A 25,596-nucleotide genomic window follows, 5' to 3' on the forward strand; every position below is an offset into this window, starting at 1 on the left:
ACAGACTTGCAACGGTTTCATTCAAGCTTTAGAGTTTTTTTTAAATGATTCTTCCTGTGAACTTCAACATCTTTTAAAAAGAAAGTGTCAAATCAGTATTTGCTAATTTCATTAAGTTATAGCCTTAAAAACATTTATTGAATAAAAAGCAGAGTTTAAAATAGGAGTAATTAAAATAATGTTTTCGGGAGAAGCTTTAAGACTTTAGCCAACTTTCAGCCTAACTTTATAACAGTTACTGCAGAGAAGCCACTGCTTGACATTGCAATTAAGTCCAATCCTAAATGAGTTTTGAACGAATGAATATAAATTCTCATTTGCTGACATTATGAAATAGGATTTTGACAAAAACAGTTTACAAAATACAACAAAGTTTAAGACAACTATGATACATCTATTATCTTGAAAGATATGCTCTTCAGGGACATGTGCTTTCTGAAAACACCTTATAATTTCCATACTAAGAAATGTTACTCTTGAGAGAACACACAAATCCTGACAAAGAATCTTTGATAACTGTAGTTTTTAAAGACAAAATATTTCAGACACAGGAGGATTTTTCAAAAAAATTAACAAATACCGCCAAAACCACAGTGGTATAATAACACTTATGATATTGTACCTGGCCATTTCCCAGCAGAGAAGTGTCTTCTCCCATTAGAAGATACGAGCCATAAAAGAAAACAAATGCATGAAAGAAGCCCAAGATGGTCCAGTAAAGAAACGGTTTAAACCCCAGATGGGCATTTTTACTGATGTCTCTGCAGAAATAAAACAGATTTTGGATTTCATACAGTCCATAACCGCAGCTATCCACACTGCATGACTGCTACTGCTTTGAATAAATGTAACTTTTAACTGCACCGAGACACATTTAACAAATGCTGACATATGAAAAAATATGAATTAACAAACTAGAATTCTTGTCCCTGGAGGTGGAACTGCAAGAGGAAGAAAAAGCCAGATCCCCTGATACTTATTCCTTGCTCTGCTTAAAAGACCTTTACAGAAAGAAAGACATCTGAGAGACATCTCTTTTTTATAAAAATACCTCCTTTTTCCTCCAAAAAGCAGTATGCAGTGCAACATGCTACCACTGGGAGGACATCTAATTCTACAGGAAATTACTCCTCTTAGTAGATAATTTTTTTGTGGTGATTCCCCTAACCATGGTGTCCTAGTTTTTCATTCTTATGTCTGAGTGATTTTCACCTCCTACATGTAATGGAGGAGAAGGTTGATAATCATGTAAAGCTGACCAAGTGCTAAATGCTCTTCACTTGTAACACGGTTGACATAAAAAAACATTTCTCTTAAAATACTCCTTTTAATTAATTTATAGGATAAGAACTATGTAGCTTCAACTCTTCCTCATCAAGATAGTACTAAAAACGCCTGAGGTACAGATAAATATTGTAAAAATGCCTAATAGCAAGTTCAGAGCTGTGCAGATGCCACTGCTGCTGTACAAGATGTGCCCCTGTGGGCATTGATGCAGGACATACATACCTGTAGAGCACAGGTTTACTCTGCAATACATGCGGGTGCACATGCTGCTCAAAAAGACTGTAGATGAGGACAGGCAGGGAAGTGAAACAAATATTGTACAAAGTCAGGTATACACTGTCATAGAGCGTCTGCAAAGGAAAGCAAAAAGCATTTTATGCCTTGGAATTTCTAAAGATTTATTAGCACACTTACAGCAGCAACAATTGATGAGTTACATGAATTTGCTAGCTAGGAAAACAGCTGCACTCACATAACAATCTAATAACATCAGCTATCAAATACAGAAAATGAAGCTGGGTATTTGCTAAGTTTAACACCTCTACTTTTCCTTGTGTCCTTCTTTCTTGTTTTCTTAATTAAGGACCTCAAGTGTTTCACAGAATAAGATGTCAGGCATGCAATACTTACTTGTTGTGAAAACAAACAGAAGAACTGATATAAAAATTGTGGTGTAATAAAGCACACATTCTGAAATAAAGAGAAGTGAAGGAAATAGTTAATCTTCAGTACATGTCTCATAGCCCTAAGAGAAATTACTAACTCTTACAAGCTGGTAAAAATACACAGGGAGAGCACGAAGCCTTTCAGCATTTTACTTGGCAAAGTCAAGCAAGATGCTTTGCTTGAGAGGATGTTTTGTTTGTTTGTCCTTTGGGACAATGAACCTTAAAAGTAGGAACTTAACTATATGTGCTTGATGAGCACATCTCACTACGGGAGTCTAAGTAGAAAAAAATCCATTCATGTTCCCCTTCAGTTTCTTTTTAAGAGTTTCTTTGCAGAATAGATTCCACATTTTATTCAATAAAGCTGTGCCCTGCTCATGTGAGTTTGTTGCATGGAAGCAAACAAAGCAGAAACCAAAATATAACACCATGCTATTGCCTTTAAATGAAGGCAAAAACAACTTCAAAGGGGACTTGGGAGCCAAAGCTGAAATCCCAGATAAAATTCAATAAAGATACTGAGTTTTGACTTGTTATGAAAACTGATGAACAAGTGAAAAAACCCCAAAAGCACCCCAACCAACCAACCAACCACCCTGCCTTGAGAAAACAAAGACATCAGCTTCTCAGCCTAGACAAACTCAGTTGGTATTTAAGGCCTATTTCTAGGTGGAAAGACTAAACAATTTCACAGTTAAACTACTGCAATTGGTTGTAAAATATAAAATAAAAAAGATATATTTAACCTGATTGTAACAAAAATCTCAGATCTGAAATAAATTTCTTGCTGGGAAAAAAACTCACCTTATAAAAAAAGTACTGTACAAGGGTTGCTATTCTAATATAGTAAAAGTGCCCATGAACAAAAAGCAACTTGGAGAGGAATTTAAACCGTGCTATTGCATAGTCACTGTTTCTTACAGCTTGCCTTCCTTCCTTGCCCATGATTCCTGTAATGTTTGGGAAACAAAACACAAAACAGGTTAAGTATAACGAAAACTGAAGTTTAAAAAACCCAGCAACATACATCTGATGTTACAGTTCTGTTTTCCTGCACTTCAACACTGTAAGGACTTCAGCAGCTTCCTGTTGCAAAGGAAGACACTCCTCACACTTAGAACTAAAGGAAGCTGCTCATTTGATGCTGATTCAAACAAAGAAGCCTCAATGCCTGGAGACAGAAGGAAGTTACCTATGCCAACATGTGCCTCCTGGATCATGCTCACATCATTAGCACCATCTCCGATCGCTAATGTTATGGGCTTCTCTGGAGAGGTTTTTAACAGTCGAACCACCTGGAAAAAAAAAATTAAACACTTCCATATTAGACAGTCTACCCACAAACCAGCTTTGGCATATCGCATGCATATATTAATTCCTTCTTTAGAAAAGCTGTCTGTTTTGGAGCACAAGTGTGATTTAAATATTATATCTGCCTTGAGCCTATTTTCCTGTTATTTCAATGTTCTTTTATAACTCTTAGTTTGGTGCTTTATCATACAAAACCAAGTCAAGTCAAGTAAAATTTGGAACTGAAAATTTAACTTAAGAAGTAATACAGATTTAATGCCCTTTAATAAACCCAGATTCTTCATATTTATAATTAATGGAACTAATCCAGGTGAAAGAGTAATTTGAAAAAGCAAATGCATTAGCTAAAAGAACAATATGCTGTTATTAAGGAAAATGGCTTATTTCTAAAGCAACTTCATTATCATCAAGGGGTATTCTCAACTGACAAAGAAACAGAAGAAGATATGACAGAATGAAGGAAAAAAATGTTGACATGCAAGGCCCCAAAATACTCAGAAGAGGAGCAGTGATATCAGATCTTCAATGTAAGTGTCAATAATGCTCTAAATACAGAGGAGTTAGTTAGATGAGGTTTTTGGTTAAAGGAGGATTAGTGATTCATTAACCTCCCACAGAGCTCTAGGTTAAGACAGAAGCTTCACTAATTCAGCTGTAAATGGGCTGCAGGTAAGGTATGAACACAGATCTCAAGAGGTTTTCCAAAACCAAGAAAATAAGTGTGTACGAAAAAACATTCTCCCCCTCAAGTTCCAGAAACCCCAAAGCAGAAATATCAAAAGAGCAACTGCATGAGGTTAAGTAGACATAAAAAACTGTATTGGAATAATTGAATTGTAGCTGGCAGTGTCAGGACATTGATTCACATGAGTGGGAATTCACTTCACATGAGGAATGCACAGTCCACAGCTCAGAGAAATCCACCTGATTGTGGAAATACATTCCCTAATTGCAGGTATTAATATTCAAGTTTAAAGGCTCCCCATTCCTAAGGGGTAATTATTCCAATTACATTTAGCATTAGATCCTAGGAGGAGGAGCCTTAGAGAGGTAACAAGGCTGCAGGACATCACCCAGATCAGTCCTCTGAGATCCCCAAGGCCTGGGTAATTTGAACAGACAAACATCTATGTGAAAAGGTCAAGAAAAATCCTCTGGCAAATTTTAACAGCAGCAGCTCCAAATGACTGACATGATGATGTTTAAAAAAGGTTTTGAGTCATAAAATATACCAAAATTAGTACTGAGACTGCTAACCATACATTAACACGCATTATAATTAAATATGCAGGAAATATTAAGCTGAGTTCCAGCTTAATCTTGGAATAAACCTCACAAGAGGTTGCCTACAGCAAAAAAATAATGTGCAAGACTAGACTAAACTGCCCTGCACTTTCTTCCCTACCCCTCATGTTGTATGGCATTTGCCACACATTTGAACATCTAAAGCATCACAGAAGGGTTTCCTAGTGCTTTAAGGTAAACAGAGGTCTTTTCATGAAGAGAACATTTCAAAAGGAAAGAATATTATAGTCTTTCAGAGCTTAGCTTTCTGGAGTCCAAAAAATAAATTAATTACAAAATCTGAATTTGACCCTTATCCAACATGGATTTGAGTAAAATTCAGTACGAGTGAAGGAAAAATTATATTACAAGAGATAATAAAGCTTTCCTGGAGACCAGGCCTTGGCTTTCCTTCCCTTTTACTTCTTCCTCAAACTTGGGTATTTTAAAAGTATTTAGAGAAGCACAGTTTCTCCTACAGGTGTATGAATTTTCAATTTAGTTTTTTTGGTTTGGAGAAGTGATGGAGCAGCTAAGGCAAAAGCATGCAAGAGATCGGGGGAGCTGCTGCCTTACTCAACACTCAGGAGGCAGAATAAAGATGAGCTTGGTGGCAGTATTTTGATTTCACCATCCACTTGCAAACTTACAAACACACATATAGAAACTCTGGAGCAAAATACTCTAGATCTGAATTTAACAAGGATTCAGAGGTCACAAAAAGGGTCAGACAAACAAAGTAATTTCAGAAATCCTTGCCACCTCAAAGCATGATAAAAATACTTCAAAGGAGATCCTGACTATATTCTCACTTACCTTTGCTTTCTGAAGGGGTGCCATGCGACAGCACAACACTGCAGAACAGTTTTTGCAAACTTCCATGAACAGCTTTTCATGTTCCCTGAGTGCAAGAGAGAGGCTGGTCCCATCCACAACCAGTCCATGCTGGATAACATGGTCTTCTTTTATTCTATTTGGGGACAAAAATGTTGACTTTGTACCAGCGTTAACAGCAAAATTCCAGTTTTGCTATAAACTGTGTTGTTGGCCAGACAATAAGCAAAGGAGTTAATCTGTCAGACAGACTACTTCTTCCAGTCTGTTACGATATTAACAAGAAAAGATTTTTGAAAAACAACTGACAACTTTTTTGGCACATGCATCAAAGAGACTGCAATAAAATTTAAAAATGAAAGCAACCCAAGCTAAGACCATCACTAAGACAGTGACATCTCAGATATTTTACCTCTTGGCTAGCTGCCTCAGCTGTTCTGCACAGGTACTGTCTGACTTGTGCTGCACAAGCTCAAGGATGTTCATGGTTCTGTGAAAGTGTCCACAGGATAAACTGACACTAACAGCTGTTTCGTGCTTGTCTCCAGTGAGCACCCACACTTTGATACCTGCAAGCCTGAGGGCTTCTATAGTTTCTTGGACTTTCTCCTGCAGTCTAGGAACAAGAAGAATCTTGAATAACCAACTGAACACTTTACAAACAAAAGAGCTCATACTGTAACTCCACGTTATCACTGTAACCCCATTGTCATGGTGAGTTAAGTCTGCCATTCCAATGTTACATGTATTTCCAGAGAATCCTAAGTCTGGCAGATAATAGTCTGTTAGAGCAACAAAACAAAGGCCTTGATGAAACAAAAACTAAACTTCAATCCTGCTAAGGGATTAAAAATTTTTAATAAGCCTATCTTGATTTAAACTAGGCATCACCACTGCATTTGAGAAGCTTTAAAACAGTCCACAGTAATTCCTGGCTACTGTGGTGCATGAAAAGCTTCTCATGTCCCATGTGCTCACTTCAGTGCACAATACACCCTATGACCTACAGAGCACAAGCAGAAGCAGAATGCCTTGCAAAGGAACTGTGTGTAGAAGCTTTTCCAATGAATTTACTTTTACACTAAATATTTGCTGCAACTATACCATTTCACACACATGAAATCTCTCCTGGTGAAACACATTGTACATCATCGTCATTAAGACAGGATCAGTTGGTACAAGTTTTGTTTTGAATGTGCCTCAATCCGAAGGTAAATATACTACACAAGAATAGCACAGAACTTTTGGTCATAGTGAGAGAGCTTTTCACACTTCCTGTTTCAAGTGTAAATCCTAAACTCGATGGGTTTGAGCACAGAGAGCAGTAACTCCATGGCATACTTGTCTTCTACTCCTGTAGCCCCCAGTAATTCCAGATCCCTTTCTATGAAGTTGAACACATCTGCTAATCTCTCCTCCCGCTGCTGTAAGGCAGTCCTGGCCTCATGAAGGCGTTTGCCAATTTCTTGGTACTCCTCGGGTGTGAATCTTCTGTAGGCCACGCACAAAGTTCTTAGGCCTTTCTGTGGGAAAAGAAAAGACTACATTCAGAGTAGACAAGACTATGATCTAACAAGAAGGTGTCACCAGCAATTTTTTCACTGTTTATACTGTCACAATTGACACTGCAAGAACTTTCTTCTGATCAGCTGAGGGCTGGGAGGTGGGCAAGCATATACACTTACCAAAGCAAATTCATCCACGTGTATCCTTGTTTTATCTATTTCTCCACTCTTACTACGAGGCAAAATGGAAGATTCTGCTCCCTTTGTAAATAAAAGCTTCTCCCCTAGAAAGTCAAATAAAACTGAAATTTAAAAAAATGCTGTTTAAGAAGCTCCCAAGTGCTTTTTGTGCAATCTCTGATCACCTACCTGAGGGACTCTCTACAATGACACTCATTCGCCTGCGATTTGGATCAAACTCCAAAACATGAAGCAATTTATACCTGTGTTTTGCATTTTAAAAGAGGGAATGGGAAGAAAACATTTTTAGAAATAAATTTCCAAAGGCAATTACTTATAAATAGACTCTTACACCACAGACCTTTCCTCAAAGTGTCATTTTTGTATAGAAACTCTGAAAGCAATGCTGCCAATGCTGAACAACAATCACTGTTCATTGCTTTTTATCAGTGTATATATGCTTAATTCCATTCTGTAAGAATAAAAGGTTCTTCAAGCAACAGGAACAGCTTTCTGAATACTAACTTGACATTTGGAGATTACAAGCAGCTCCTTTCTGTTTCTTCATCCTTCTGCTGTTACTTCAAGTGTAACTTTGAAAACTATGTTTTGTTTCTGACAAACTTGTAAAAAATCTAGACTGTCAAAAAAGTGTGTGTGCCCTGGTAAGCGGATTAGTATTTGTTATGTTACCACTAGCTTAGAAAATTAATTTTAAACATTTAAATTCAAAGTACTGCCAACTAGCTGACACAAATCAAATGAGTAAAAGGAATTATGGCATACTGCAGATATACAGTTATTAATAATTTGTACTCATTTTCTGAAAGTTTAAATATCTAATTAGATTATGCACAGATGAGACTGATTCTGGGAATTTCTAGAGCTGAAACAAGACTTGAATAAGCAATTCAGTTTTCCAACTCTGCTACAGTCTCAACCTTTGAGGAATGGGCAAAGATACAAACTGTTACAACACACACCTACACAGAGTAACTCACACAAAATTCTTGCATCTCAGCTACAATTGGTAAGGAATAAGATGCAAGCTGTCTTGAAGACATCAAGGGAAAAGCATTAAACAGAGCACGCTGTGGAAAGGCAAGGTTTGCTTATGAACACAGAGGATTAAGAGGAAAACATTACATTAATCTTCACTACTGTTCTGTCCTTCAAAACAATCAAGGAAAAAAAACGAATACCTCTCTGGTTTTCCAAGACTTTTCACTTCCATACTGTCTCCACTAATTCCAGTAAATACTACTCCAACCCTAAAAGTAAAGAAAATATACATTTAATTATCACTTTAGATAAAATGCCTATTAATAGAGGGAGGGGAAGATGGTAGGGAAGAAAAGAAGAAACTCTTACACACTATTACTGTACTCTGCTTCTAGAGAAAATTAAGAATGCCCATTTCTGCAGTATTTTATTCACATCATACTCTGACCACTTTAATTTCTCAAGTATTTTCATAAATATTTTAAATCATCACTTTATACTACACCTAGGGGGTTGTGTATTTTACATTTGAACGTTTTCCCTGTAAGGTGGCAGTGCCAGGCTCTGGGCTTCACCAATGTCCTGAGCCATTTCTAAGGTTGCCCTTGCAGGCAATTCCTGTACCAGACAGGCCTGGCAGTGCTGCTCACCGGCTGGCAGCTTCCACTAAAGCCTTCTCATCTGGTGAAGAAGCATAATACTCCAGAGGGGATGTGATTCCATTGGCATGCCAAGGACCATCAGCACCATCTGTCTGGTCTGCATTGATCTGCACTGTATGACACAGACAAACTGCTTTCAAGAAGAGTTCTTCCTCCTTCACCTAGAAGAAAGAAAAAACTTGATTGGTAACATTTACATATCAACCCAGTTTCGAACACACTTAAGGAAAAAGCGTTTTTACTTACAAATCTGCCAAGCATTTAATGTTAAATAATCACAGCTCAACATGTTTAATAAATATTATTTGTTCAGTGACACTTGAAAGCTTCAAACTACTCTGAAATTCTGATTTATGTTTAGGTTGGGTGTTTTTTGGGGTTTTTTATGCTAATGCTACAAGAATACTTCTCTGAAATAAAACACTTTCCATCTAGAATGACTAATGGTGGGAAAAACCAAAGAGCCTTACCAAACCACGCCTATTTCCATCTGGAGAATCTTCAGAAAATCCCTCTGGAGTTAGTTTACCATTGACCTCTTGGTACTTTATGCCATTAATGGAGCACTCCCGAAACTGCATCTCATTTTCCGTTAATGTACCAGTTTTGTCAGTAAACACATACTCTACCTTTTGTAAAATAAAACAAAATTACAAACTTGGAATTGCATGTACTCATTAGAAGAAAAAAGTTACAATAATCTCCACTCACACTTTCTATTAAACACATTTTTTTAATCATATAAGAACTTCAACTTCTGCCATCACATCTTTATACCTTATTTTAAAATTAATCAGAAATCATATCACAAGTAATAAAAAGCCTGCAGTAACTTTTAATTTTAATATTAAAACCTAAGTCGAAAATAGGTTAAAAAAAGCTCACAGAAAACGTATTTTTTACCTGTCCCAATTCCTCATTGAGGTCTGAAGTATTTACTTGTGCTCTCTGGTTTGTTTCTTCATGATAGAGGTCAAGATCCCAGCCAATAAAAAAAGATCCAAGAAATTTCTGCATCTCAACAGTCACATAGAGTGAAATAGGTATGATAAAATTGTAAAGTACCAGAAAAGCAAGAAAATCTGAAATAAATCTCAGGATCTACAAGGGAAAAAGAGAAAACATGAAGATTACCACAGAAGATCTGAAACATGGTGACTTAATTATGCTTCAATATGCATGAAAAATGACAAACTGGGAGAGCCAGAGAAGCCCAAGCCCCACATTGACACGAGAGTGACAACACTCCAGTGACAACACAGGCATTTGCAGGTTGCCCCAGTAACACACCCTCACACTGAGGCACAAAGTCTGCCTTAAGCTGTGACTGGAGGTTTCAATTCACAAGTTCATTAATTTTTGTCTCTCTACTGAATCTGTCAGGAGGGCTGCCAATTAATATTAACTGTCATGATGATTCTGTTTTCCAACTCTGAAACAGTTTGGTCTGAGAAAAGTAATGTGTGTTCCCTATTCCATCAAACAGCATCATTCATGTAAGCTTTTCTAAGGAACCCTAAATTGTGAAGGCAAACAAGTGATTTTCCATGCTGTCAGAGGAATCTGCAAGCACTCTGTTGTTTCAGGACAGCAAAGTGTCAAGAGGGTTCCTCTCTGCTGGCATTCCCCAGTGATTTGGGGGATCCAGACTACACGAAAAGAAAGGGACCAGGTGAATTTCTTTTATGCCTCTTCAAATCACTGTGTTCCACACACATATTCCAGGCAAACACTTATGTGACAGGAGAGAAACTTCTTTTTACTAGGTATGATAATCTTAATAAACCCTGAAATACAACACTACAGTCTCTTTTTCATCTACAAAACAAACTCAGTATCTAAATTGTACTTTGGAAAAACTCTCAGCAACACTTGAATACTGAGGCAAGGGAGATAAGAGATGACAAAAACCAGGCCACCTCTTTTAACTCCACCAGATATTGGTGCAGGACAACATTTTAAATAAAGGAAGCATAAAAGCAGTCAACAGTTTGCAAAGCTAAATCATGTCTATTCTTCCTCTTTAGGGGGCATTGCTGTAAGTATTTAATAAATAATTAAAGTAGCTGACAAAAACTCAGCAAGTTCTGTGCCTAAAGAGATCTTCCAAACTAAACTAGAAAAGACAGATAGAAAGTGAGAGCACTAATTAATCTAACAGAAGTAGTGACAATTACTTAAGTTAGAGAGTTTCTTCAAGCAATGGAAATGAAATAACAATCTGCACACACAGGAGGAGATGGATAAGGGAAAGCACTCTGAGTAAGGATGTCAGCATGCTGAAAAATGCAAAGCAGATTGTGGAAGTCAACATGGGACACAAAAACAAAGACATGACAGAAGGAGAATGACACTGCAGAAAAACACGTCTCTATATTCCTAATGGCAAAGGAATGGAAAGATTGAGGAAATACTTATCCCTGCTCTATTCAGAACTGAAAGGCTCCACAGGCTAGACTAACTTGCATAGAATGATTTCAAATTAAGCTCCTGAACTGCTTTCGACAAAGGCAGACTCATACAGAAATCAAAAATTAGAGAGAACACAGAAAAATACAGATTAATTGAAAAAAAAGATACTGCTCAGAACCACAGATTTCAGGGACACTTTAAAGTATCCCTTCAATCTCTAAAGATAACTGAGCAGGCAAGCAGGAGCTTCAGTAAAATTACAGCCTTATGAAATTGCCCAAACCATCTTAACATCACAGAACGTACTAAATTCCTGAACTGTGAAATCTCTGCAATAGAACGTACACAAGAACAGCCATCCTCCTCCTCTTTTCTTTTATGGAATGACAAAAGACACCCTAAAGAACAATAATTAGAACATAAACCATCAAAAATATGTCCTAACAAAGCCTTTTCAAAAGTTTTCAGAAAGTCTGGTCTTTTCATAAAGGAAGAAAAAGTCCAACCAGTAACAGAGGTAGAAATATTTCTACACAGTGGTCAGGCTACATGGGACTAACCCAAAAATCACTGAGACACCAGCACAGAGACTTGCAAGTGGATCATGTGGTAGTTACACATAGAAAAGAGACATAATATATATGACATTGAGTGTATATTATCTGAGTGCTCTGCATATATGCAACTGGGCAGAACTACGTTACCTTACTGCTGTTTCTTTCATGCTCTGTTTTTTCATTATACCAAGGCTCATCCCATTTCTCTTCAGCTTGCCATGCATACTTTAAAATAGTGCTCAGAATGGCTTCAAAGAGGAGGATTATTAGATAAATAATCAAAAAGGAATTCATGGACCTATAAAGAGGCAAAAAATAAAGCAAGAAACTTCAGTTTATTTTACTTCATCTGTTGACAGTGTGGTTACATGAATTGATCAAAAACACACTGGACCTTTTTAAAAAAGTGTATCCTGTGCTTGATACAGATACAAAGTTTTCATGTGACAAGCAGGCAACAGAACGGAAAGAGATTCTGCATCTAAGATAAACTAGATGAAGACTAGATTAAAGTGCAGGAACACCTCAACAGCTTAGCTGCCTTGTGTCACAACTGCAGTCCCACACTGGTCCTCATCCCCAGGGAGCTTGCAAGGCTGTGCAGGCAGGACAAACAAGCACAGCAGAAACGCAGGGCTGCACCTTTTCCTCAGTTAGAAGAGCACTGCCATGTGCAGCTGAGCATTTAACCCAGGCCAGGTCACAGCAGAACAGTCACACCTCCTTCTTGTTCTGTAAGCAGCCAGACCATCCTTCCTGCCCTTGCCCTGATGACTGAACTTTGCTGGTGCTACACATACAGTTGTGTGTATGTAGCTATGAATTTGCACAAGAATGCCAGGGGGCTCTCTGAGATTTTTAGTAACTGGAATAAAGGCAACATATCATAACTCCTTTTCCTTTTATAATAAATAATGAGATTCAATATAAATATTATCATAGTAACACCTATCCTGCAACCAGAGCAAGCTTGGATGTTTCCACTTTGCACACTAATAAAGGATGACATATCAAGCAATGGATTTTATCTTTATAGCTTCCTACTGAAGGCAAGGCAATTAACACTCTCTTCCCTTTGCCTATAACTCAAGGATGAGACCACCAGGGTTTTCAGATTACACAGGAAAAACTAAGTTAAAGCTCTACAAATTAGAGAGATATTAGAAAATAAACATACTTTTCTACTGCTGACCGTTTCTGAGATTTACTCTTGTAATTTAATGCCATCTTTGTCTCCATACCTGTATACACAGCAACACCTGGGAAGGAAAAGGGGAAGAGTCAGACTTCCTTTCCTGCATAAATACAATTTGCAGAATTTTTAATTTTGAGAGATACAGGATAAAAGCAAGAGGTGGTACTACTTCTGTGTTTACTATGAGACAGAATTTTGTACTATTTGCAAGACTCTTCTATAGTAAGAGTACTACTGGAGTAATTTTAACACCTACTTTAACACTGTTCATTATTATGACTGTACTGCTCTTCAATATGTATTTTATGGAAATCAGCATGGTAAATCTCAGGAGAAAGCCTTGAACAATAGGTAAGAATAAGAACAGTCATTTATCCATTGAAGTTAAGTTATTCCTTTATCAAACCACTTCAAATATTTTCACAGAGCAGAGCTGGAACTTTATATCCTTAGAGGTTCTTCAGCATAATATCATTACTTTCATCTACAATCATATCCCCTCAGGTAACAGTCAGCAAGATTATTACAATTTCTTCAGTGCAAGCAGAATTAAAACCCAGTTCATCAACATGCTTTAAGAAGAGAATACTCTTTAAATATTTAGATGTCTACAAACCAAATATTTCTTTAGTGTTTTTTAATCTTGCTCCACGAAGTAAGAGACTTTCAGGCCCAAGAGGTCTAAAAAGAAATAGACATATCAGCATGTAAACATCAGCTGTTCTGTATTCTGGAGAAGTACTGAAATCCAGTTTCCTATGCAAATCTGTCCTATATCCCCTATAAATTCCCAGTGCAGCAACTCAATCAGTGATCTTAGTCCTTCCACCACACCTCCCACACATCTCCACAGAGCTCTGCTTCCTTTCATGTCCTCCTTTGGTCACTGTCATACTCCCCCACCACTGTTCCATATCTCATAACTACTGACTGAGCTAAATATTCCAAATATTCAGAGAGACCCACAAGGTACTTGGGAAGGAATCAGTCAAGAAACCAATAGTGCTCACTGTGCACCCGAAGTGCTGGCTTAGGTTTGGCTAATTTACCAATCCTCTACCCCTCTATCAGACTGAAATGATCTAGAAAGTTCAAAAGCTATTCAAACCAAAGAAACAAACAATTAGAGGGACACCACTTCAGCAGTGCCAGTTTTATTTCCTAACACAGGAGGTAAAATTTAAGGAGGTAAAACAGTATTTTTTCCTCACATCTATCACAATACAATAACATTCATTTCTTTGGCTAAGAATGGCAAGCAGGGCTGTGAAAATAAAGGTCTAGTTAGAAACAAGGTTAATATAAGGTTAGAACCATATGTTCTACTGCAGCAGCTGTATCATCTTTAGAAGCTGTCAGCAGGGTTGGTTTGAAATTTAAAAAAAGGTATTTTTCCCACTATTTCAAATGCAAGCAGAAAATTAACAACTGCAGTGGCCAGATTGACATACTGGGTAGAAACAAAATAATTAAAAGTTCAGATGCTAAGTGCTTTGGCATGCAAGCCCTTGGGTTTACCCTACTTTTCCTTTAGCTGCGCCACATGCAGGCCATGATCACTATTGTATAAACAAAGCCCTTAAACTTGATGTCCCTTTGAAAATATAACCTAAAGTTACTCAAAACAAGGAAAGTCAAACCCACAACTCACCTCCCACAGTCAAAAATTTAACTTAAATGTTACTGCAAATGTAACAGTTACCATCACAAACACCACGTGTACCAATTATACACACAGAATATGATAGATTGTTTAAATTAAACATACATATGTTAATATTTTAGGCTAGACTCAGACTTCAACTGAAAATTTTAACTAAAAGTGATTAAATGCTTGAGCATTTAGAATTTTCATATAAGAAACACAATTTATATTTCTGGATTCAATTTTGTACAACCAGCCTGACAAATTCAAAATACCAAACCTGATTCAGTGCAACACAGACCTGACAAGTTTATCTTAGACAGAAGATACAGCTCCACTAAGTAGTCAGAACTTGCAATTATTTTTTTCACTTCCCTTTTAACCAGCTCTGTTTTACATTGTCAACTTAATTATTTTGATAGATTATCCCAATGCTGCACCTGTCAGACTGGCAGTAATGAATTCTGAAAAGCTCTCAATGAAGTAGCAAAGTGACCTTAGAAAACAGCCAAGTGGGTTTTTGGGGGTGCCGTTGGTGGGGCTTTCTGGTGAGGGTGACTAAGACACTGAACTTGGGGCCAAGTAACCTGACTGCTACACTTCCATATTTCTTGCAAAACCACTGAAAACTCCTTGATTCACTCTGAATTCCATGTCACTCCCATCCAGATGTTTGCTAGCCTCAGACTGAGAGACACTCAGTTCCTCAGACTGAAGGCAGATACTACAAGGTAAACAGTAATCTTTTAATAGTCAAGTAGAAATTTCACAAAAAAAAAAAAAAGGATAAAAGACAACATTTTGGACATTAGAGGAGTGAAAGAACCTTAAGAGATTTACCTGTTTCAGTGACAAATTTACACACAGCACTTCACCTTTTCAGAAGAGGTGACAAAGCTTTTTTGAAAGCTGAACAATCAGGAACTCGCAAGATAAAATAACTGAACTTGAATGTTAAATATTTCTGGAAATTTGGAAATTTGTTGTGACTGATTTCTATGCCTTTACTTCAAACCATGATCCTTCTCACTCTTGTCCTTCCTGTTATCTCTCCTATCCTGTTGTAGTGGGGGGAATTGAATGAGCAGCTGTTTGGATGCCTTGCTGGTAGCTGGGACCAAACCACAGCAATTAGAAATCTTTCCAGGAAGTGGAGATGGAAGTCTGTAAATGGCCTCACATCTTTATTTTTATATTTGCACATGTGTTTGTTACTTGCTGTGACTGCACAAGGAAAGGAGGTGAGCACATGATTATGTACAACACAGTTGTGTTGCCTGTGACAGATGTAAGCACTTATCTTTACAGTCCAGCTGTAGTTTGAAATAGATACTAATAATTACAAATTTGTAGCAGAGGCTTTGTTAAAAACCAGGAATTTCTAGGGATTTCAACTGCAGAAACTCCTTCTCAGTGCCTCTGATGAAAGGGGATCTGTTGTACTGCAGAGAATACGTCAGTGGAAATAGTTTCAGATCAATAAATGCTTTAATTAATAAATAACAACAGAGTTACCAGTTGATAACCAGTGCCAAAAAGCTACTTGCTTCGCAACAGCCAAGCTTTCCAGTACTCTTGTATTAAATCTGTAAAACTGGGTAGTAATGAATTTCTTTCACTCATTTTTTCTCATCTCCATCTGAGGTATGCAGCTGCAGTTGATACTTTTAGGAAAAATACCTCCCCTTTTCATATATTCAACCACCTCCACGTGTTCTAAATAATGATCTTATACAATCTTACTCACCTTACTATTTCTTCAGCTTGTTGACTTACAGTTATTCTTCCAACAAATCTATGAAAGACGGATATGTCTTAGAAGTATCTACATAAAGACTCAAAAATGTAAAAACCTTCTCTATACCTACAAAGAAGTTATTAATGGTTCACAAGCAAAAAAATAAATCAACTTTTATTAACAATCAAACTAAACCAATATGGTAAAACTGGCAATAATTTTACAAGAGACATTTAGCAACAGAAACATTTATCCCTCAAAGGAATAGGCATTTGAAAAGGCTTATTAACTCTGATTAATTACCACAAAAGATTATATTTCTATTCATTTGAAACAGATTGTGACTTCTTGATGATTCAGTCAGAAATAATTCCTCAACAAATATAAGTTTGCAGACTATCCACCAGAAATAGTAACTTTTCATTTAATAAAGCCAATCTATTACACGTTTAAAAATCTGACATGTACATATTTATCATGACTCCAGTCACAAAAAGGAACTCAAACTTCTATATTGATTGTACCTTAATTTGCTAAATATCAAATATTAGAACATCTGTTCCAACTGAGCATCCTAGTTTTAAAAACCTTAATATTGCTCAAAGATCTCCAAGCTTAGTTAAGAACAGCTGCAATAATATACTTGGAGTTTAAAAACTACTACTTCATAGCTACTATCTTCCATTATGCAATTCAGAAGAAACTTGGATGGGAACATAACTTTTGCTACCTATGATGCTGCTTTAGAGAGTCTATGATCTTGCCTGCTGATGTTAAAGCATGCTTGGATATCCCTGTTTTTAATCTAAGGTTTTGCTGCTGAAGAATGGAGTTCAAACCTCCTCTGGAGCATATGCAAAATGAATATGAGCAACACATATCCTTAGAATTAGACTTGAGTCAATTCCACTTCAACATATCCTATATAATATTGAAATCTTCTGGCAGAACCTTATAGGACTTTCTTCAACCTGATCAGACTGTAGGCCATTTAATTCATTAAAATGTAGAAATAAATTCACTTACTGGAAATGTATGTAATTAAAAAAAAAGATAAATATTATTATGTCTGCGTTACTACTCAAGTACTCAAATTTAACTTATCACTTGCAACTTTCAAGCTGTGTTGTATAAACACAACCTGATTATGAAAACCTAAAATTCAAGCAGATGGCTGAAGCTATTTTAATCCTAGCAAGACCTGTAACATTCTGAGTATTAAACATTTTAATTTAATTTCAAAATATTTACGAATATAGTGATACCTGTACAGATCTGCTTCTGGCTGCTGACATTCTATAACAGCTACCAGTTTGTCCAGGTTGGCAACAGACTGCAGCACTGCTGTTTCTGGGACTGCAACGTGTGTCTGTAAAACAGTGCCCATCGGGTTACTGAAGGACTAGCAGGCAGCAGGACAGGTATTTCAACAGGCTGAATAAAATATGGCACCACCAATTAACTACATTCTATTTCACAGAAGTAACCCAGACCTTAAGATTGGTCTCTCCATCCAAACTTGCAGTGGTAACGTGGCATGAACCGTCCACTCGGTCAGATGACAGGAGCACCAGATCAACAGGGAAAGTCTCATCTTTGGCTACTCTGACAATGTCCCCCACCTAACAAAGTGAACATGGACCAGAAAGATACAAAGAGGTTTAAAGAGCAGAATTCATTTCAGCATTGTTACCAAACCATAATGATTAGCAATAAATCAAGAGTTTTAGCTGTGTAATACACAATTTTCAATTTGTCCTTTACCCGAATGTTTTTAGATCTCGTTTTCACAAGGCCACCACTTCGAACAACATAAACTGGAGCACCATTGACTTCATTGTCTGCTTTATGTCGTAGCCAGTCCTCATAGCCCTGTGGAAAACACATTAAAAAATCTACTTTTTAAGCAAGAAAACTAAAAAAATAGACTAAATTTAATCTACTAAACAAATGTGTTCAAACTGCTTCCTGCATTGTCTGAATACAGTTACTAACTTCTCTTGAATTTCTGTTCCAGCTGTTACTCAAGAACCTGTGAACCTATGAACTCTGTCATTTTACACAAACATGTAAAGGCAAAAAAAGTAGCAGAAGTGGTGAAGATACTTAACAGTCCCATGTTCTCTTAAAACAAACAGGCAATGACATTTTCTGCAGATCAGATGACCAAGCACTCAATAAATCTTTGATCTATATGCATTAATAGGCCAAAAACCAGGAACAGGCAGTCATCAGGCTACTCTGTGGATTCCTTTTTTTTTTTAGAAATTACTTTGTCAAGTCATATCATATGGCATTTCTTATAGTTACTGCCACAGCCCATGCATGAAATCGCAAGATTTAATTCTGTGTGACATGCTGTTGACACATCAGCTCTGTCCAGCAAGAGAAGATGACTGAGAAGATTTTCGCACTTTTTGAGTCCTAATGGAACAGTCTGCAGCAACTGAGCTTTCAACTGATAAACTAAGCAGCTTTCCTTTACCTGATACTTCACATCTGTTCAGGCACCCTTTATCCCATGCACACACATGTGCAAACACCCAAGATTGTCAATACAAGTATATTATTTCCCTCCTATTTTCCTAAAGTATGAATCCACAGCTTGTTTACTCTAACAACATTACATGATGGTAGGATAATAATTTCTGATCCCCAAGCCTAGGTACTGTTTAGAAAGCCCCACTAGCAAGCACAAGAAATGGATCAATCACGCAGGAAGTTCAACTGTCTCGTACAACCTGGCAAGATTCTTGCAACTAATCTGCAAATAATAGACTTCCTAAAATGCTTTTTTGTAGGTATAACAACTGTGAAAGAGATAAAAATGTTTCCTTGGGAGTATGCAGACAGAAGAAAGCAGCTGTGTGAAACAGCAGGCATAATCCCAACTCATCCTACAAACATTGTAAGAATTCATATAAGTACAAGAAGTACTAATGCAGATGCAATTTAGAGTTCTGTGGTTAACTGGAATTTGTAGGAAAAGTTATATGATAAAATTCGCATGTTAAAAGTAGTTTTGCAGTTCTACCTTCACACATCTCCACTGTTACTAGCACAAATGAATAAGGATAGCACAACGGCACTACCTGTGTTTGAAAAGAAAGATGAAAGAGAGGGGGAATGGGGAAAAGAAAAAAGCTTTATATGCCAAATGTTCAAAAAACAGTAATTAAAAAGTGTGCAGTAATAGCAGCCATACAGAGAGATACTGGGACATCAGAATCCTGAAGCCCCTAAGTATGACTCTTGTAAGAATCCTTCCTAAGCTGTATGAAAAAAGCAAGAGTCAGTACCTACAGCTCCTTGTTAAAGGTGACTGACAGAAGAAAACAAGGATTTAACTATCATTCAGTAACCTTGGGGCATTTGTCTCACAAACCTGAACAGCTGAGCAATGTGGGCATTTGGCAAAGGACTGAAATCTACCTTCTTTGGAAAGTACAGATTTCAGCGCTTTCTCCATCTGACACCTCCTGCCTCCAACATGAGGGTGACACCTCACACCAGGGAATTCTTAAGAGCCAACTTAGTGTGGTCAGTTCACATTCCCCCCAAATTTACCTACTGTGGCATTTTTGAGAGGTCCTTATCCTCACTTGAAAACATTGGAAAAATACAGTGAAGAGAAAGATGCAAGAGGAATACAGAGAATGTTGCCTACTTGCAAGAAAATAAACTAAATATTAAAATCCCTCAATTAAATTATCTTCTTAAGTCCTGCTTAAATAACTGCATCAATGTAATTGAGAAAATACCTGCATTTTTTACTACTAGGTTTTTCATTCTCAGTTTAGGTCTATAGTTAATCAAAACTTGCAAAGCAGTAGTTTAGAATTTACCTGGCAGTCAAATAAACACCTGTGTTCCATCATGAACTGTTTGCTAAAGTTCCTTAGGAAATACCTTTATTTTGTTGCATTTTGGTTAGAGTTTTTTTGGTTTGTTTTTTTCTTTTAACTTTTTGTTTTGTTTTGGTTTTTTTTGCTAACTTTGAACTCCTTGGAGGACTGCGTACAGACCTTCAGAGGCATAAGGAAGAAAGTGCCCTGGCTAACAAGACAGACAAAATGACACAGCATGAGCTGCATCACTTTGCAGTTTTGTATGCCCTTCTTCTGACCTAGGTGAAATTACACTTCCAAGTAGAAAAGGTTCTGTCTCCTTGGCTGAGATTAAAACAAGGCTGAGTTCTGAGCTTTGCAAGAGGTGCCACATTCACCGGTCTTCTGGAAGGCAGGGGACTTGTTCCATCCATTGCTAAGCTTCTCAAATCTTCAAATGACTAATGCTTCTATTTTACCCTTTCACATTTTGACAGAATACTAAATTATAGTTTAATATTTATCCTGATATAACTTTATATATAACCAGTGCCCCACAGCTTTCAAAAAGGCGTTCTTTCCTTAAAATCTGCTTCCTATTACACTGCTGGTTTAGAGAAAATGGGAACCGATTTTGAGGCAATACTGGGGATTTTTCCCTCTGCACTCCAACAGATTTATCTTTCTCCCTTGTCTGAGGGTAGCCTGTTGGAAATAGCAAAATTCATTGTCCCTTCAAGATAACAGCCTGTGAATATTGCTTGCTTCCTTTGCAGCAGGTAGGAGAAACGTGTGAGTCCATTAGATCAGTTTAGGTCGTTCCAATAGTCCTTGCAGAGATATTGAGACAGCCAGAAAATCTCTTGATGCCTGGCGAATCATGAATGATTGGAAGTTTCCAGAAGGAATGACAGAATCATTGTGCTTTGAAATTGATGATAAGAGAGTTAAATTTCCCAATATAAGATTGGACATCTGGAAGCAAGGTTGTGTTAAGATTATTATGGACTATTTTAGACTTACACAAATCCAGTTTCTTTCTGGAAAAAGTAATGTAATATTTATAAATCTGTTTCATAATCTCTTTTAGTTCACACAGTTTTATTATCCATTGCCTACTTATGATTATGGCTTTTGAACATGTGATTTTTTTGGAGGGTGATGGTAACAACTGCAGTTGAATAGGATTAGGGCATTCTACATACCCAAATTGCACAGCAACAAGATGAAATATTAGTCCAAATATTACTCCAGCATTAAGAACCACTTTGTCCCAAACACCTTTCTATCTGCTTGAAAGCTAGAACTGTTTTTACTTTTGCCCTATTTCTGGGTGGCTTTGGGTCTTTCTGGCACAGAAGGCAAATTGAAATTCTGGTTACAGCCCTGAAACAGTCTCCTGCTTATTTTTCAGTTGCGAGGCTGCATCTATTCCCGACAGCACTGTCAAATCCCTTGAAGAGAATAGCTCCTGAAAATTACCTCCCTGCAGAAGAGATTATAATTTTTATCCACATCACTTCTTTATTTATGAGCTTGCTTCTTTCTCCTCTTGCTTTAAAGGCATAAAGAAAACAAAAAACATTTTTTCTTTTTATTTTTACATTCTGATTCCAGAGGCTCTAGGTCTCAGTAGGATGTAATATGGTGCTTGAACAAGATTTCTATTAAACTCAGAAGACTTCTTATTTCAAGTACTATGAAACACTCCAAAATGTTTTAAGCAACTGAAGATCAGGAGCTTTCTAAACCAGAGCTTTTACCTAGCACAGGATAACAGTTAATAAACATTTTACACCATAAAACATACACCTTGGGGGAAAATTTACTTTTAACTACTGACAAACACAGCCTGCACCACTGCTTCATCTGCCCAGGCTCCTTTCTCAGGGTGTGATGTGGGAGGACTGGTTCTAACAGGCTGTGAGGTGTGCCAAAGGAATAAGTGAGGAGCTTTCAGAAAAGGCCTGATAACAAGTGACATGCAATGTTTAGACAAAAATGCTGCCTGACAGTCATCCACTGTCCATTTTAGGGTACTGCAGTGAGTCACTGAGTGCTTGACAACCAACCAAATGCTGAAGCTCAAGCATCTAACTAGAAACATTAAATCAAAAACAGTTTCTAAAAATTACATCATTTTAATGTATTTTTAGGATCAAAGCACTATCCAGGTCAGACTCTGTGAAGTAACTTTACTTCAGTAGGACTTCATGCCACAAGATTTTTCCCCTTTACCTGTTTTATGGCTGTCACAGTTATGACAAAGAATAATGGCAATCCACTGGTAATAGGACTGGTAGGGGTATCTATCATGAGCTAAAAGAAAAGAAAATACAAAAATTAGTTCAAATTTTATTTTTGCAATTTTACTTTCAAAGAAAAAACAGCAAATGAAGCAAGACGACAACTATTTTGCAAACTCTTTATTATAACCTGTGAGTATTTTTACTGCATTTCCTGCAGAATTTCTCAAGCAAAACTTGGTTTCTGACAACTAAATAAGATGCCAATAATGATGCAAACAAATGTTCTAGGGCACAGAGCAGCCTTAGTCACATTTGTAAAGCATGGGACAATTTTAAGGGTCCTTACTAAAAGGAAGGTATCATTTCATCCTACAAAAATTAATTCAAAAGCATATTACAAAGGAAGAAAATCTGCATTTCATGAAGCTGTTTCAACACTCTATACGATCTACTGCTTACCAGCAATGTAGAGTATAACATCATCCACTTTAGAAGTGAAAATAAAGTTAAGAGCAGTAATTTCCAATGGTTTAGGTATTACAGAACACTTTTTTTAGGCTCCACCTTTCTGGTTGCCCGAAGTTAACATGCAGTTTCTACAATTTGTGCTATTATTGCTGGCATGCCAAAAGTGCAGTGTACACACTAAGCTTCTGTATGTGGGGGGATGTTAGTGGTTCTCCTCTGCTGCAGGAAAAAATCAACACGGTCAAGTGCTGTAAAGGAAATATACACAAGAACTACTCGAAACCACAGACACTGATTTGATCCACTTTACCTGAGACTTATGGGATTGCTTTGGGAATCATTAAAGAAGAAAAAAAAGTCATACATGAAGTTTACTCTATTACAGGGGAAGAACCTCACAGAGAAAACAGGTCATGCCACTTAACAATGCACACATGAGGTTTTTGGTTGTCTTTTTTTCACTGAAACAGACAATTTATAGAACACAATAAAAATGAGACCTAGCCTAAAATACTGTCTGTTCTTTAACTGTAGCACTACAATTTCAGCTTGGCAGCATTTTGACCAAGAAAAACCTTACCAAAAGCATCTGATTTTCAGCTGGATAGGGTTAATCATGGCATTTCTGCCATCTATACTCTCTCATTCTTTCTCAAGAGAGGCTCATATACGAAAATGAAGCAGGTTTTGTGCTGATAGAATTGTCAGGTTTCACCAGGACACCATGGCCCTATGCCTGCCATGCGGCTGGACACATATCCATGACACACCTCGTGTCACCAAAATGCAGTCTGTCACCTTGTTTTGGGCATGCACAAGTGTGGTGAACAGTGTGGACTGGACTGTGCTGCAAGTTGAAATCACACAACGAGAACCTGCCCCAGCTCTGCCATCCCCAGTGGAAAAGGTGGTAATGACAGACACTGCATCTTGGCCACACGAGATTCACAGGACAGGGAAGGTACCATGGTGGTCAGCTTTAAAAGGCACCTTTGCCTCATAAAAAGAAAAAACTATTAGATACTTATGAACTTCCAAAAGGGATTTGAATAAAAACAGAATTCCATTCAAACAAATGAACAAAAATGACTTCAACTTTTCTGCTGTTCTGTTTCCAAGAATGCAGACACACAGACAAGAAGACGCTTCCTGTACACGTGAGAGCATCCACTTGACACAAACTGAGAGAACAGGATTACACTCAGAATTTCTGCCCTTAGATCCTTATTTGTTCATGGATGACACATTTAGATACTACTGAAAGGCAACAGTTTGAAAGAACTGTGACACAACAATGAACTGAAGACATACATCTGCATTAAAAAGCAATAAAAGCCACGCTGCCTGTGGTTCCTTTTATAACATTTATTTTCCATCTTCAGCACTTTCCTATCTTCCTCCTGCTACAACATGTTAACCAGCATGAAACATGTTGCAACAGGAATGACACAGTCAATATGCTTAACTAGGAAGATGTGATGGACAACACATTTTGTTAGTCTAAGTTAGAACTGCATGACTTTAGTCCAGCACAGGAATTTTCAACCTAGAAATGTCCTTCTTTCTAAATGTGAAAGAACAAGATCAAGGGACACAGGAGGCAATGGATTAAAAGCTGCAGACCTGGCCCTGATACTGACACCTTACACAACCACAGACAATTCACTATCCCCATACTTTATCAAATGATGTGTCATCTTTTTCAGATGCACCCTCTAAATGTTGGTTAATCACTGTGGAGGGTTGTACATGTTCAAATAATTCTTTTTTATAATGAAAGAAAAGTTTGTGTACCCCAAAATCTTGTCTCTGCCTCAGATATTAATTAATCTTTCCAAAGTTACTCTCTCTCCTCTGAACCCTTCTCCCACTTACCCTTCACCTACTAAGCCTGCAATAGCTTCATAGAATAGAATAAAATAGAATTCAGGTACATTACAGAGCTGGAAAGGCAAAGATGACAGAAAACGTACAGACTGTCCTAATCTACTTGTGGGTGCTCTTAATTAAAAGAAATATGGTCTGCTACGAAAGCCACAGCAGTATTTCTGACATAAACTGCAACAATAACAGCACTAACTGACGTCTTCAAAACTGGCAAACTATTGATTTTAACTGTAACACTCGTGTGTTCATTTTATCTGAACAAATTGAATTTGAGGATCTTAGAACTATATCACAATAGTCTACTGATTTGCAACCACCTACAGTGAAAATACACAAATATTCAAACATCACCAATGCTCACAAAAAGAAGAAGCATATCTGGAATTTCATTACTCCCTTAAGAGATTTAAAGTTGTATTTGAGGCAGACAATTGAATCCTTCTGCTGACTGTGCAATGGACTTTGAAGCTGCACACTTAACTACATTTGCGTTCATGAAGATAAAACCTAAGGATAATACTTAAATTTTGACATAATTATTTTAAAAGTTACGTTCTTTGCCTAGAGAAACTGGAAATGTTTGGGTTTTTTTAAATAGACAGAATATATAAGTAGAGAAGTTAAATTCACGGAACAAAAAATCAGTGGCACAATTTACAACAAAAAATGCAATTTCCTGAGTATTATTCAACTTACCTGAACCAAAAATATAATGAGAAAATAAAAGTTGGCTACTCTTCTGAACTGCTCAAATAAATTTTTTGGAACAAAATTCCACACTGTATACTGAAGGGAAAAAAAAGGAGAGAGAGATGAATAATTACAGCACAATGCACAATTTTTCAGTGAATTTCAGTTCCACTCCCATTGAACTCTCCTAACCTA

At 37.2% G+C, this 25,596-nt stretch overlaps 1 protein-coding gene across 12 annotated transcripts in view; it reads right to left on the reverse strand.

Annotated features, from left to right (window-relative positions):
- The window catches only part of ATP11B (ATPase phospholipid transporting 11B (putative)), a 65,235-nt gene that overhangs the window by 23,819 nt on the left and 15,820 nt on the right, over positions 1–25,596 (reverse strand). For all 12 annotated transcript variants that reach the window (XR_015805597.1, XR_015805596.1, XM_088170478.1 and 9 more), the window contains exons 3-25: positions 25,408–25,497; positions 22,346–22,426; positions 18,045–18,152; positions 17,774–17,902; positions 17,546–17,649; positions 16,290–16,337; positions 13,514–13,578; positions 12,880–12,961; positions 11,850–12,000; positions 9,637–9,834; positions 9,204–9,362; positions 8,722–8,894; positions 8,272–8,340; positions 7,259–7,332; positions 7,070–7,173; positions 6,726–6,907; positions 5,797–6,000; positions 5,367–5,520; positions 3,148–3,250; positions 2,760–2,905; positions 1,918–1,977; positions 1,510–1,637; positions 623–761 (exon numbers count right to left, since the gene is read on the reverse strand). Coding sequence is in view for 10 of the 12 variants with exons in the window: in XM_088170478.1 (XP_088026604.1) it covers positions 623–761; positions 1,510–1,637; positions 1,918–1,977; positions 2,760–2,905; positions 3,148–3,250; positions 5,367–5,520; positions 5,797–6,000; positions 6,726–6,907; positions 7,070–7,173; positions 7,259–7,332; positions 8,272–8,340; positions 8,722–8,894; positions 9,204–9,362; positions 9,637–9,834; positions 11,850–12,000; positions 12,880–12,961; positions 13,514–13,578; positions 16,290–16,337; positions 17,546–17,649; positions 17,774–17,902; positions 18,045–18,152; positions 22,346–22,426; positions 25,408–25,497 (2,751 nt within the window). In the remaining 2 variants the exon portion in view is untranslated. The remainder of the gene's footprint in view (positions 1–622; positions 762–1,509; positions 1,638–1,917; positions 1,978–2,759; positions 2,906–3,147; positions 3,251–5,366; positions 5,521–5,796; positions 6,001–6,725; positions 6,908–7,069; positions 7,174–7,258; positions 7,333–8,271; positions 8,341–8,721; positions 8,895–9,203; positions 9,363–9,636; positions 9,835–11,849; positions 12,001–12,879; positions 12,962–13,513; positions 13,579–16,289; positions 16,338–17,545; positions 17,650–17,773; positions 17,903–18,044; positions 18,153–22,345; positions 22,427–25,407; positions 25,498–25,596) is intronic.

The sequence above is a fragment of the Sturnus vulgaris genome, chromosome 10 (assembly GCF_052056855.1).
Source record: "Sturnus vulgaris isolate bStuVul1 chromosome 10, bStuVul1.hap1, whole genome shotgun sequence".
Taxonomy (NCBI): domain Eukaryota; kingdom Metazoa; phylum Chordata; class Aves; order Passeriformes; family Sturnidae; genus Sturnus; species Sturnus vulgaris.